Source organism: Charadrius vociferus, unplaced genomic scaffold, assembly GCF_000708025.1.
Source record: "Charadrius vociferus isolate BGI_N301 unplaced genomic scaffold, ASM70802v2 scaffold340, whole genome shotgun sequence".
Lineage (NCBI taxonomy): Eukaryota > Metazoa > Chordata > Aves > Charadriiformes > Charadriidae > Charadrius > Charadrius vociferus.
Window position 1 is genome coordinate 2,933,615 of NW_009646631.1, and position 13,757 is coordinate 2,947,371.

The 13,757-nt window shown below is 40.3% G+C and overlaps 1 protein-coding gene across 1 annotated transcript in view; it reads left to right on the top strand.

Annotated features, from left to right (window-relative positions):
- EML4 (echinoderm microtubule associated protein like 4) overlaps nt 1-13,757 on the top strand; it is a 99,234-nt gene that overhangs the window by 48,593 nt on the left and 36,884 nt on the right. The window contains exons 6-8 of the mRNA XM_009888646.1: nt 696-721; nt 1,166-1,198; nt 12,101-12,224. Of these exons, the coding sequence (XP_009886948.1) occupies nt 696-721; nt 1,166-1,198; nt 12,101-12,224 (183 nt within the window). The remainder of the gene's footprint in view (nt 1-695; nt 722-1,165; nt 1,199-12,100; nt 12,225-13,757) is intronic.

Sequence of the window (13,757 nt, forward strand, 5' to 3'; positions counted from 1 at the left end):
TTCTTCCATCAAGGAGTGTTATTCTGGTAAGAAGTAGCTCTGATGCTGGAAATTGGTATTTCTTCCCTCTTCACAAAAAAAAAAAAGGATTGAGGTTTTTTGTGAGTAGTTCATTCCTGGCTCTAGCGAGGAGAGATGTCTCAGCTGCACTGCTTTGAAGACTTTGTGTTGTACTTCCAGCAATGCTGCGTGGATTTAGCTTAAAGGAAACTGCAACTTGCTTACGTTTAACCCATGTGTCCAACTGGGTTAATTCCTAGAAAAATTTGTGGTGTTGTGTGCTGACAGCTTATTTTGACAGGTGTTAAATGCTTTGCATGCAGGCCTGCGGGTGTTTGGCAGCTTAAAACATTTGGTTATTACAAGTTTGCTCTCTCAAAATGGAATTTTCCATGCACAAGGAATATACCCTCCATTTTTAAAAGCTTTTTGTATTTTGTTGTTATCACAATAATTCTTAGGAACCCTTGCCATAGGCTTTAAGTTACTCGAAAGATACAATGAACTGCATAAAATAATATATGGGTAAAATTGCACTATGATGACCAAGATAAGTTATTTAGCATCCTGTGCTACACTTACACCGTACACAGAATGTGATGAAATTGCCAAATGCAATAATGTGTAAGAACTAGATGGTACTGACTTGATAAGCACTTCACATATTAACGATACTATTTTGATTTTTTCCCCAGGCACAAAGATGTCATTGTCAGCCAAGGTAAATAAAAATATTTATTTTAAAATACTGGTTGAAGTTGAAAAGATTTGCCTTTTCTGAGTAGTGTTTACTGTAAATACATTTGGACATATACTTATGAAACAGGGGTATGGAGCTAAAATAGCATTAATAATTACTCAAAGAATTCATCTGGCCAAATGTTACTCAAGACCTGTATAAGGATCTTTGGAATTATGGAGAGATGCCTCATCAAATTAGATCTTTAGGAAGGACAGAAATTTTTGGTGGGTGGTGGGAAGATTTGTTTTACTTTTCTGAAATAAAAATCCTTTTTTGATTATTTTCTCTGTGTATATGTGCATAAATAGAGGTTATGAAAACAAAAATCTAAAGTTTTGACTTATGTGCCAGTCTTCATCCAAGCAGGTGTGAGCGAGACTTTAGAAATAGTTTTAAGATATTTTATTTCTGTCCCATAACCAGCAAAAATGTCAACTCGTGAAAAAAACAGCCAAGGTAAGAATTAAGCTATGCCCTTTGGTCGCTTTCTAATTTAGCGCTGTCACAAATCTTTTATTTGGCTTTTCACCATCAAAGAGCATCAGTGCATGATGTCTTAAAAACTTTGAACATTTAAATAAATATTTCAGCTTTCTTATTGTGAAAATATATATGCATATGCACATTGTAGTCTGTGTGGGGATTGTTTGGGGGTAGGCTAAATAAATTACTACGTGCATAATTTCCTCAGAGAGGAATGTGTGTTCAAATAAGGTTCTAGAAGTCTTGCATTGTTGCCTAAGATATCAGAATATTAAGAACTGCCAACTAAAAGATTTGGTTTATCTCAGCTTTCTGTCTTGCCAATATTACAACATATACACACTGATTAGACAAGAACAGAGACTGAAGGTTTTAATATAGTCTCCTAAAATGAAAAATGAGTCTCTTCTGAAGCGTATGTCTTTGCACCGATGAATCTTGCATTCTGTGGCTACCTGCTGCTGCTGGCTTGTTCAGACAGGAAGAGGAGCTGTCTATCTGAATGTGGCGGGACGTGACAACAAAAGAAATCCACTTCTTGTGTCGCAAAACTACTCTGCTTTGATGTCCTGCAAACTGTACTGAAGCATGCAGTTTCAAAACTAAAGCATGTAACCCGAGCGCATGCTGTACACAACATGTGTCTATGTACTGAGGTTCTGTCTCACACTTTTTTTCTGCTAATTAACAAATCTTTAGTCTCCAAATTCTGCGCTGTAAGCAAGATTACATTATACACAGTTTGGTTACTTTTGATCTCCTCTGGGTGTTCTTTCAAAAAGAAAAAAAGACTCAAATTGTTGGAAATTAATACATGAATTGTTGTAATGAAAATAAAATCAACATGAATCCAATTGCTCTTTTTCTAATTCATAGATAAATTACACATTTAAAAATATCCTAAATTGATACTTCCCAAAAGCATCCTTCAAAGACAAGCGGGGTGAAAGAGGGTGCATAAGCATCAGGAGCAAAGAAGAACTATTTCTTTATGCTCGGTTGCTTAACACCAGCTGTGGAACGGTACATATGTGCAGCAATGGTTACTGTAAAAAGAAAACTAATCAGTAGTGTCCAGACCAGCTGCAATTTAGCTTTGCAAGAATTAAATAAAACTGTTGTGTTAAAAATATCCTTTCTACCAAACACAACTTTTCACAAAAACAAGTTGCATCCAGCTAAAAAGTACCTTCAATACTAATTCTTTCCTTACGATGTGCTTCTACAATTCTACGTGTTCTGCCAAGAATGGGCCGTCCTTCAGTTCTCTCATTCTGGTAGCTCTAACTTACGTGGCCTCGATGTGTACCCTGCTGTCTGTTGTGTTACTCTGCAGGTGGTGTGAGTTTTCAGCGACTGGTGACACGGGTACCTTCCATGTGTGTCATGCCCTAGTCTGTTCTGAGCCTAACTGGAATGAAAGAGAAATATGATGCAGATGACAGTGGCCCCACATGTATGGGAGATGGAGAGAAAGTCTTGTCATAGAAAGTGCATTTACTAACACTTCAAACACATACAGTGGCAAAACATCATTCTGCCTTTAATATGGATGAAGTTGCGATTAGCAGGATTCAGCTTCCAAAGATTTATTTTTTTTTAATATGGGCTAATGAGCGTAATTTTTGACAGCTTTTAGTGTGTGTGTGTGTAAGGCTGTGTTAGGTTTTGTGTTGTGTTTACTGCCACAGGAGTAACCATCTGTTACTTACTGTAGTTGCAGAGGGTCCCCCCATCCTTTCCAGGGTAAGCTTAGCAGTACTCAGCCAATTCTCTGTAGTGCAATTCCCTGTTTGGGGCAAGTGACTTTAACCTGGTTTGTACTTGATAGTTGCCATAATAAATAAATGAATTTCCAGTTGGCACCTTGACCCAACCGGTCAGAAAGTTGAAGAGTTGCACAGACAGTTAACGTGGTTTCTGGAGGTAAATCCCGTGCAGCCGGGCAGACTTGTCTTGGGCAGGGTGGGATGGAGCCTTTGCTCATGCTGTTTGTGCAGGACCTTCCTGTCCTGCGACCCAAAGGCATGAAAAGTTACAGCTGCTTTGACTCTCCTTTGTGGCTCGCCAGCCTTTGCCTCTAGATGCGAGCAGTCTCTAGCACAGCATTAATTAAGTCCCAGCAGCTCCCCTGAGCTGCTCGTTTCACTGGGCTGTGTGTGAAACACTGCGCACACCCCCGGCACACACCTCCTGCGCTAACGATGGTGTCAATGCGCTTCCTAGAAATTGTGTGAAGGAGACTCTGGGGAAGACTGCTGGTGTGCAAACTGTCAAGCTTCAGAGCAAATCTCTCTAAAAATACTTCAGTGTCTTTATACATGCATAGAATAAGTTTGGAAACACAGTGAAATTGCAAGTTATCATAGCAGAAGGAGTTTGCGTGGGATAATAGGATGGAAGATGACAATTCTGTGTAGCTTTGAACATCCTGGAATCGCTTTCTTCCTTTTTTTGATTCAGCTATTAAAGAAACTGCTTTGAAACATGTCACTATAGTACAGTACCACAAAATGTAGAGAAGTGTTTTTGCATGTTTAGTTCTTGGAATCTTATTTTTTCAAGCAGAAGTTACTGCAATATTATCTGTGTTGTGACCATCTGTGCACGTTCGTTGTGATTTCTGTTGATAGTGCGTATGAGCTGTAAAAGTGAAAGACTTGAGGAGCAAGTGAGAATCTTAGATGAGCTTCAGTAGTAAAAGGCATTGGCTTCGATGTCTGAATAGACCTTGGTATGGAGTCCCCCAGAGAGCGTGCTACAGGTGTTGCAGGTAAAAGTGAGCCAGACCTGGGCAATTCTCTCCTCCTACCAGCAGCAGCAGCAGCAGCATGGGGAGCCGTAGCCCACAGCTGCCTGGCGGGCAGTCCCTTGAGTTCCCCCTGTTTAGCACCATGCTGAGGCCACGCGTGTTACCAGTGTTCCTCACGAACCTTCTGTCTCAGTACCACATTTTGGTCCCTCAGTGCCTTTATCTCTCCCACTTGTGTTGAGTTGCATCTGCTCCACGTTAAGGTTACTCCTGAGCTTTATGCACCTGGGGATATGCTGAAGCAGAGCTGATACAGACGGGAACACTTTGGTGAGGCCAATCCAATGAGGGTAGTATTATACACATTTCCATACATTTGCTGAAAAGATTTTTGGGCTTAGGTTTTTCAGCTTATTTTTGAACATTTCTTTGTGTATCCTTGTAAATCAGAACAAGCTTTTTACAATAAAATCCAGCGCTAAGGAGGTATTAAAATTCTGTGGCAATCCAAAAAAGCTATGGGTGAAATGAACAGGTGCTTACTACAGCCTTAAAAGAACACTAGCTAAAGTTTTTATTTTAAATTCTGTACCAGCAGGTATTTATAATTGTGTATAAAAGCCATCTTGCTTTTCACTTCAGCAGATATTTTTAAGGTATTAATCGTAAAGCATTCCTATTTTCATACCCAGAAGTTAAAGACCTGGCTTATTTTAAGGTGAAAGGTAATTTTTTTTCACTGAGATTCCATGTTTGAATTTGGTTTTCAGTGATAGCAACTCCTTATATGAATCACTTGTTCACTTATTATGAAGTAATAAGAGTCACTTAGATGTTTTTGGATGGCAATAAAAACCATATGTGAAAGAATTAATGAAAAACATTCACTGCATTCCTGAGTTTGTTTCTTTTTAGATTGTGCTTTATTAGTTTCCAGTACTTTTTCTTCTGTTAGTTTAACTGTTCTAGCTTCACAGGACGGGGCAACTGCGAAGCACACAATGGAAAAATTTACCCTGCTGACAGTGTGTCCTGTCCACTGAGAGTGCAAAATTCAATAACTACCTCAGATCGGTTTTTTTATCAGACACAGATTTTCTGTCAGAGATTTATTGAAGGTGCTCATGTACCTGAGGGCAAATGGAGACTCAGTCTGTCTCATTATTATTGGGCTGCTTGGTCTCATTCAGGCACAGTGCATGTTGTTAAAACCCGTAGATACTGTCAGAAAAACAGATTGGTATTTGGGAGTATTTATCATTGATTCTTGATGAAGTCAGGATTTTATTATTTAAGCAGGAAGCATTTAGATACAGTCTTATTGAGCTTGTTTGTGTCCAGTACTCCTTTTTGAGTCCTTTTTTTTTTTAATAAAAAGCAAGAGTTTAGTATTAAACTTGAATTATTTAAATGCAAATGCTAACTGTTGTTAATACCTAGATTCTTAATGTCAGCTGGTACATGCAAAAACAGGGGTTTAACGATGATTTACTTATCAAGTTATGAAAAATTAATATCCAAAGTTCTATTAAGAAATCATAAGACAAAGCTGTAAAACCATTCCAAACCGAGGCAATTCTCTGGTCTCATCTGCTTTTTTGAACTGTTTGGTTTGCATTGCACCAGCGCATATCTGCTGTCGGGTTCAGCAAGCATTGACACATAGCTCAGGGTGAGAGGTGGCAGACCTGCAGCTGCATTTTAATTCCACTGTAACTTAAAATGTAATGGTGCGGGCATGGTGGCTGAATTTGGTTGTATTCGTCTCTCTGCTGTTAGCACTGGTTTAAATTAGAAACAGGCTTCTAAGCCTTTGTCCCTCAGGTTAGTGGTCCTACAGAATTCTTGGACGTGGGCCTGAAAGCAGAAAGCTTGTGGGAAAGAAGCTATTTGTAGTATTAAAAAGCATAACTTCACTGGTCAAGCAACTAGAAGGTGAAGACAGATTAATAAATGTACTCTGGATGTGGTAGTTTATTGTCTATTATTAGAGAGTTCTGCTTGGCCAAGCTAGTTGGAGTCTTTTGGGGTTTTTCGTTTGCTTGTAGTTCACTTTAAGGGTAAGATTCAGATGCTGAAGACAAGTAGAACTGAGCTGAGGGTTTTGATGCATCAGTCCATGTTGCTCTTTCAAACTAGATGGGGTAGGACATATTGAAAAATAGTCACTAATAATTTGCAAGATAAGATTATGCTAATGATTCCGTAAGAATTAAATTTATGTAGAAAAACAGATAAATTTGTTATTTATTAACTATTATCTACTTGGTGTGAATGTGCGTGCATATAGATAATCTAGTGTATCCTCATTAGTCTTCCCATTATGCATACACTTGCTAGCTGAAGAGCAGTTAATTACAGCGCAGACTTGCAGGGCTACCTCAGGGTTTGTCTAAATAATGAGGAATAGCATGATATAAAATACATTTTTCTAATAATTTGCCCAGTTTTGTTGAAGAAGTAGTAATTGAGGATGAGGGCTTCTCACATGCTTCTAGGAAGCTGCTGTGTATTCCGTGACAGTTTCATTTTGAGGCATGTTTTTTGGAAACCAGGAGGATTTTAGTTTTGTTATGTCACTGTCTCAAAATTTCTGAAGGATCTAAACAGTAGCTTTCATGTCTTCTGAATCACTCTTCTCTGTAGATACTTCTGAATTAATCTACAAAGACTTCTTTGATCTTTTTTTTCCTCCTCCTTTCAGTTCCTATTATTTTTATTATTTTCCTCTGAAAACCTTCCATATTCCCCTAAGAATGTGTTTCACAGAAAGTAATAAATTGCTTAAATGTCATTGCATGAGTCTTTCTCTGCTGACTTCGTGGAAGCACTAATTTCAGCCTTTCAGATGGTTTGTGCTGCCATATCTTTGCTGTGTGCTATCACCTACAGTGTTTTTAATTGATCTTACCTTCCAGCTTGCTTCCCCCAAATTGCTGGGTTTTAAACTTTTTTCCAACAGCAAATTAAAAGGCATTGTTTGAAGTTGAATGTTACTGTTACCTTTACACTGCTTTTTCTTTTTTTTTCTTGGCCTGATTAAAAGCTTATTTATATTAATGGGAATGTCCTTTTGATACAAGGAGGCTTTGCAGAAAATTTTCAGCCACTGTCCGCTGTATGTCTACCATTTTTTATTTGCTCCTAGTTTTAGTCCTGCATTCTTAGTGTTGCGTGCTTTACCAACAGGTTTTTTGCATGCGAGGTAAGTTTGCTGGTTTGCAGTGACTGCCAATGACGAAGATGCACTTGTTTCCTTGCAGATCAGGCAGGCTTCTAGGGTTCCCTCTCCGTAGCAGCGCCTTGTTTTACCAGCGTACTTATTCCTCTCTTCTCTAGCAGGCTATAAACTTTCAAGGAACCCGCAGTAGGTCCTCTGGTTTCTAACATCTGCCTGCAGCCTGTTGGGACCTATTTGGCTTTGTGTTTACATTAATGAACTTAACACAGGGAAGTAGGAGCGCTGATGAAATTTCACTGATGACATGAAGCTGAGAGACCAAACTGACACAGTGAAGCTGAGATTTTAATACAGTAAGACCTAGATGTTTGTGAGGCCTGGAGTAGTCTAAGACAAAATGAAATTATTCAAAGTGCAAGATCACACATGCAGGAGTTGCTAGCAACATTTTAGCTATAAACAGGTTGTCTACCAGAATTAAATGGTGAGGAAAAGGGCTCTAACATGCTAGTTAATCACACGAAGATCGAACCACTCGCTTTTTATGAAAACACAAATGCAATCCCAGGATGTATCAGAAGTAATTCTAATAGAGATACACAGCCCTATGGAAAATGTTAATGCATCAAACCCCTGGTAGGTTCTCTTCCGTAATGCTGCTTGCAGTTATAGCCACCCACAGTCATAAAAGGTAAATTTTGTGGTGGCATGGAGACAGACTGAAACCTTATCATGCAAAAAGACAGTTAAATGGCTGGATGTTTTTATATTTGCAAAGTGAAGGCTGGGAGGAGCAAGGACATGATTGCTGCTTTTGTGTTCACCTGTTGCACTTCCAGACCGCAGATGGGCAGACCTGTGCTGCAGTTAACAGCCATGTGGTCACATGCACAAAAAGTAAACAACCTGCCCACGCTTTATTGTCACCTGGAAGCTGAGAGGTTCCCAACCATTAGGAGAAGGAGGTTTTTGGATGGTATTGTGAAATCAGCAGAGTATATTTGTGTGTATCCCAGTGCCAGCCAAGTCTCCTCTGTCCAAAGGGAGTGCTGCAGTACTGTGATCGGAGTAAAAACCAGAGTGATGCAGGCAGAGGGAGGGCACTGCAGAGCATGTTGTGCATCCATCAGGCTGGGCTAGGCTGGTCTCAGCTGTGGTGTTCCTCCAGGTCAAGACATGGGTTTGCAGAGCCTAGCAGCTGTTTGGCCCCCAAATCCACCTTTAGGTGGGCCCTTGCCAAGTTGCCAGGCTCTGTCTTTGTATCACTCTCCCTGAGTGATGTTTTGTGTTCCTTCATCTGACTGGGGCTACAGTGTAGTCAGATCAAGTGTTTCTGCATCTTCGGGGCTGAGTTAATAATTTCCCCACACGTCTGGGGATCGCACAGAGAGCTGACGCCTGCACGGACTTTGCTTGCATCCAGCACACCCAGAGGGCTCCCCATGTGGGGCTGATAAGCCTGAGCCGATCCTGGGAGGAAAAGTTGGGAGTGCTGGTCCTGTGTCCCCTGGCGCTTGTGCAAAGAGATTGTTGAGGCTCCAGAGGTGCATTATTGTGGAGCCAAGCAGAGTCTGGCAAGGGCTGTGAATTTGAGCTCAAAGCTGCACGAAAGCAGCTACAGCTGTTCCCTGTGAAGAGCTGGCCCCTGAAGCCAGAGCACTGCATCCACGTGATGCTGCCTTTTCTAGCAGCCTTGGATTCTGAGTTATTCCTTTTTGTGTTGCGCGGATAATCCACAGCACCTAGGTGTGCTATCTACCGAGCTTCCACTGTACTTTTAGGTTGATTTGATCCATATTTGAAAGGATTTATAGGATGTCTGCAGTTGCCGATTAATTAACTTAGCAAGTGCCAAGGTCCTTTCAGGTGTGCCCTTCACCGCCCCCCCCATTCCTCCCCAAATGCTTCTGCACAGTGGATAGGGAGGTCTGCACGTCTCTTTACGTGGGTTAGAGAATTTTCACTTTCATACCTACTGTTTTCAGTTCGGTAGGTACCAGAATTGATGAGGATTTTTTTGTTTGTTGGGGCTCCCCTCCCCACCTTTAAAATTTCTGACTTTATCTCACCTATACCCCCTTACCTACATATCTGTTATGAGACGATGAAGGCTCTTTTCTTCAAAAAGATCAAGGGAGGAAAAAAAGTCTTGGCATACTGCTTTGTACCAGGAAATAGTGAGAATGCAGGAAAGTGGTCTAATACTCTTGAGCATTCAGTTGAGCCAGTGTGCTATGAAAGAGTTAAATCACTGTGGTTTTTAACTTGCAAGTACAAGAATTTGGCCTCAGGCAATTAGTTGCTGTTTGAGAATGGTTTTGTTGATATGCTGCCATCCTCTCTAGTATTTCAAAAGATTTTTACATTAATATTATATCTGCCCTACAGGTTATTCTGACGAAAGAAAATTTACAGTCTTAGACAAAAATCTTTCAGTAGGTTGTCTCTTTTTTTTTTTTAAATCCTTCCTCTTCTGTAGGGAGAGGCTTAATCAAGTTATACCTAGCCTGTGTCTCTCTAACAAGTGTGTTAAATATGTATCTTCAAAGATAATCTTGAATAACATGCAGCTAGCTAATAAAAGCAAAAGATGTTGTTTCTTCAATGGGGAAGTTCAGAGAGCTAATTTATATCTGAATGCCCTGCAGATAATCTTTTCCCTGAGTTCCAGGAGAGCCTCTTCTCTTCTGGCCAAAGACCTGACTGAATTCCTCTTGGACTCTTCATCTCTCTCATCTGCAGAGTCCAACAGGTGCAACTGCTTCCATCCATATGAATTTCAGTTGCAGCTTGTCTCCACTGTTCTAAGCAGCGATGAGAAATTTGATCCTAAATTTGTGGTGTCATTTTGTACTGATCTTGTGGAACCAGAATTGCCAAGCTCAGTGTTAAATCAAGAATTTGACTTGCACAAATGAATGGTGTTTTCGAAATACCCTCAGGCTACACTGTGCTTTAATTTATAAGAGTGTGAGCACCAGATTTCAATAGAAAGGTCATTATTAATATGTTACTCTTGGTTTTGGCTAGTGTTATTTTATCTCTGTAAAATGCATACTATAATAAACACTGTGATGGAAAAATTAGATGTTACTACTTTGGAGTAATCTAAATATTTGTGTCAAACTAGTGACAACACCGATCTTCAGCTTTTCTCAGCAGCGCAATTAAGCAATGCACATTTGGTAAAATAACTATTGTTTCTAATTTAGCTACTGGAAAGTGATTTTCTTTGTTCTTTGATATTTGATCTGAGGCAAGTTTTCTACTGTTGTCAGCCCAAACCATGACATCAGTGGATGGACTTACAGGGTCCTCGTTCAAAGGAGCTGTATTTGTTCTTAAAAGAACTGGGACAATGTCGTTCATCTTCTTGGTATTTGATAGTGGACTTTAATGGCTCAACTTTCATTGTATTAATATTTGAAATAAGGAAAAACTTTTATGCATGTGTTAGTTTTACATGGCTCAATTATTACAATTTCTGTTCGGGGATTATTTTTTGAGCCTGTGGGTTGTTTTTTTTTTTGCACTAGCTTTGGACTAGTATTTGGACTGTCATAGGAAAATTCCCTTCTCTTGCATCCAGCGCAGACTAAACCTACTATCAGGGTCAGAAGCGACAAAAAAATGCAGGCAAAATTAATTCTTGATCTCAGAAGGTTGACTTGAACACATTAAAAGTGGAAAAGGAGTCACACTAATCATATCTTTTAAGTCTGGGAACTTGGTAAATATGATAAAGTGTGATCTGTTTCATCAAACAAACAAAGCTAAAACTGTTAAGCATCAAGAATCATAGAAATCATAGACTACCAGGTTGGAAGGGACCTGAAGGATCATCTGGCCTAACCTTTCTTGCCAAAAGCACAGTCTCGACAAGATGGCCCAGCATCATGTCCAACTGAGTCTTAAAAGTGTCCGATGGCTGATTGTTCTCGTTGTGAAAAATTTTCCTCATGTCCAATCAGCATCTCCCCAGGAGTAACTTGTACCCATTACCCCTCATCCATGTTGTAAAAAGGGAGTCTCCATCTTCTTTGCAGCCACACTTTAAATACTAGAACATGGTGATAAGGTCTTATCTAAGCCTTCTTTTCTCAAAGCTGACCAAACCCAATTCTGCCAGCCTTTCCTCACATGGCAGCCTTCCCAGCCCTTTGATCATCTTGGTGGCCCACCCACCGCACAGACCACTTGTCTAGACTGTAATGCATCAGTTTCTCTAGGTGGAGGCTGTGGGGAACCATGTCAAAAGCCTTGGAGAAATCCAGGTAGACAGTGTCCACGGCTCACCTCCCATCACCTGAGCAGGTTACTTTGTCATGTAAGGTGATCAGGTTTGTCAAGCACCATATCCTGCACTTGGGGAAAGAAGAGCCCCTGGCAGGGATACAGGCTGGGGACAGAGCTGCAGGGACCAGCTCTGCGGGGAAGGCCCGCAGACAGCCAGGTGCCAAGAGAGGTTGTGCCGTCACCATCCTCAGAGGTTTTCAAGACTGGACTAGGTGCAACACGGAGCAACCCAGTCTGACCTCATGGCTGAGCCTGCTTTGAGCCAGAGGTTGCACTTAAAAACTTCCTGAGGTCCCCTTCAACATGAAATTCCTTATCCTGTCATTCTATGACTACTTATTTATTCAATTTCAGTTTTTAATATGAATTAGAAATGTGCCTTTGTAATTTAATTTGCATGTCTAAAATGTTACACGCTCAGTCTGTTCTATCACAAATTCAACTAATGCTTCCTGCGTATGTGTGTGTGTTTTAGTGTTCTGTTTTAAAAATAAAATCAAATCTGGGCCTTTACCAAGCTCGCATTTCAAAAATAATTCTTATATCACAAGTGTTAGTTGCATCTCTGTCCTTATTACTGGTTTCTTTTGTGCTTATTTCTCGTGTAAACTTGCCACGTGATTAATACACTTTTTTGTTTCAACAGAGGGAGAATATATCAAGATGTTCATGCGAGGTCGACCAATCACGATGTTCATTCCTTCTGATGTAGAAAACTATGATGATATTAGGACAGAGCTGCCTCCTGAAAAGTTAAAACTGGAGTGGGTGTATCCTTGATATCAGTAATTACTTGCTGTTCCCTTTTGGTCTTGTCTTGCCTTTTTTTTTTTCCTTAAAATCTGGTCTTGTGTCTTCTCTGTTCAGAGATAAAAATTACTTAAAAGTGGGGAGAAAAGTTCAATTTAATATAACAATTGAAATGGTTGGTAGCTAGTGTACAGTATGACTTTAAGCTGCAAAATATGTAGGCCCAGAAAAGCTGTACTTTTTCTTTGTTTGTTTTGCTGTTGAAACTAATTGAAATTCTTTTTTTCGTGTGAAATCAAGTGTCTTCAGAGCGTTACTGAGTTTGAAAAATCTCCCACTCTGCCCTGCCCCCATTAATGTACGCTTTGCATTCAGGAACTTTGTTAGTTTTCAATCGCTGTTCATTTCTAGGAGGTTTTGGAGCTATGGAAGATCTTGAATAAGATCCAGAATTTCTTGTTGTCCTTGCCTACGGAGCGAGGATTGCAGAAGCAGCCGTCTGCAGGGTTCTTTGCAGTACTTCTTTCTGTGTTTCGGCTCTGAAGTGAAGGGGTTCACTTCTTGAAGAATAGTGTGCATTAAATACATTTATCATGTAAAGAATGGAGTTAGTTCATGTGTGGCTGACAGCAATTCTCCAGGCTTAGAATATCAGACATTAAGTCCATTGTAAGAGCCGTGCTTCTGCACCCATTTGGGTCTTCCTGCCAATCCCCACCCCCCCACCCCCCGCCATCTCTGAAGATTCTTCCAGTAAGCTGTGATTGTATAAGTAAGTTTCTTAGTACTTCAGTAAAATAACATGTCTAGGCAGCACTTGGGTTGGTGTAATAATCTCAAGTTTGATCCTTCTGATGTTGCTGAAAGCAGGAAGATTTTTAGGAATGTTGATGATACACTGTCATATGTCAGGATATGTACAGGCAGAGGCTGCCTATACCTCCTTCAGCATATCTGTTGGTGACTAAGGCATACGTATATTTTAAGCCAGCCCTTGTTACTTGCTTTAGGAAAGAAGATTTTTCTGTTATTTTTCGAGCCTTTATTAACTAATAGATGTTTGAAACAGATAACGTTTGTAGTTGGTTATGAAGAGTATCTGTGGAGCTAATGCCCTCTGAACTTTTCAGTGAGCCTGGAAGCTTAGACCATAAAGGAGGAAAGTTTTGGATTAAAGGTCTGACTGGAAGGAAAACGGAGCTCTTATTTATGCTTTGCAAAGCTGTGGTGCCCACCTTTCCTACTGTCTCAGCTCTTGGGTGCTGATGCTGGCACTCATATGACTGTGGAGTGAATTAGGTCAGTTGCTGATCTGGCTGAAATGTAATCTTTTTCTGTGGAGTTAACTTTCAGCAGCATCAACTCATTAATTTGATTTGCCCCCCAAGCGTGCAAGGGCTACAACTGGCATACTGGAGGAAGATCAGATCTACTTTTTCAGCAGCAATGATGAGTTTGGACTGATGAAAACTGCTCATTAAATCACACCTTCAGTTAAGTAGGTGCAAATCCCAGTGTGGACACACTTACTTAATGTCCAAGGACCTTTGTTC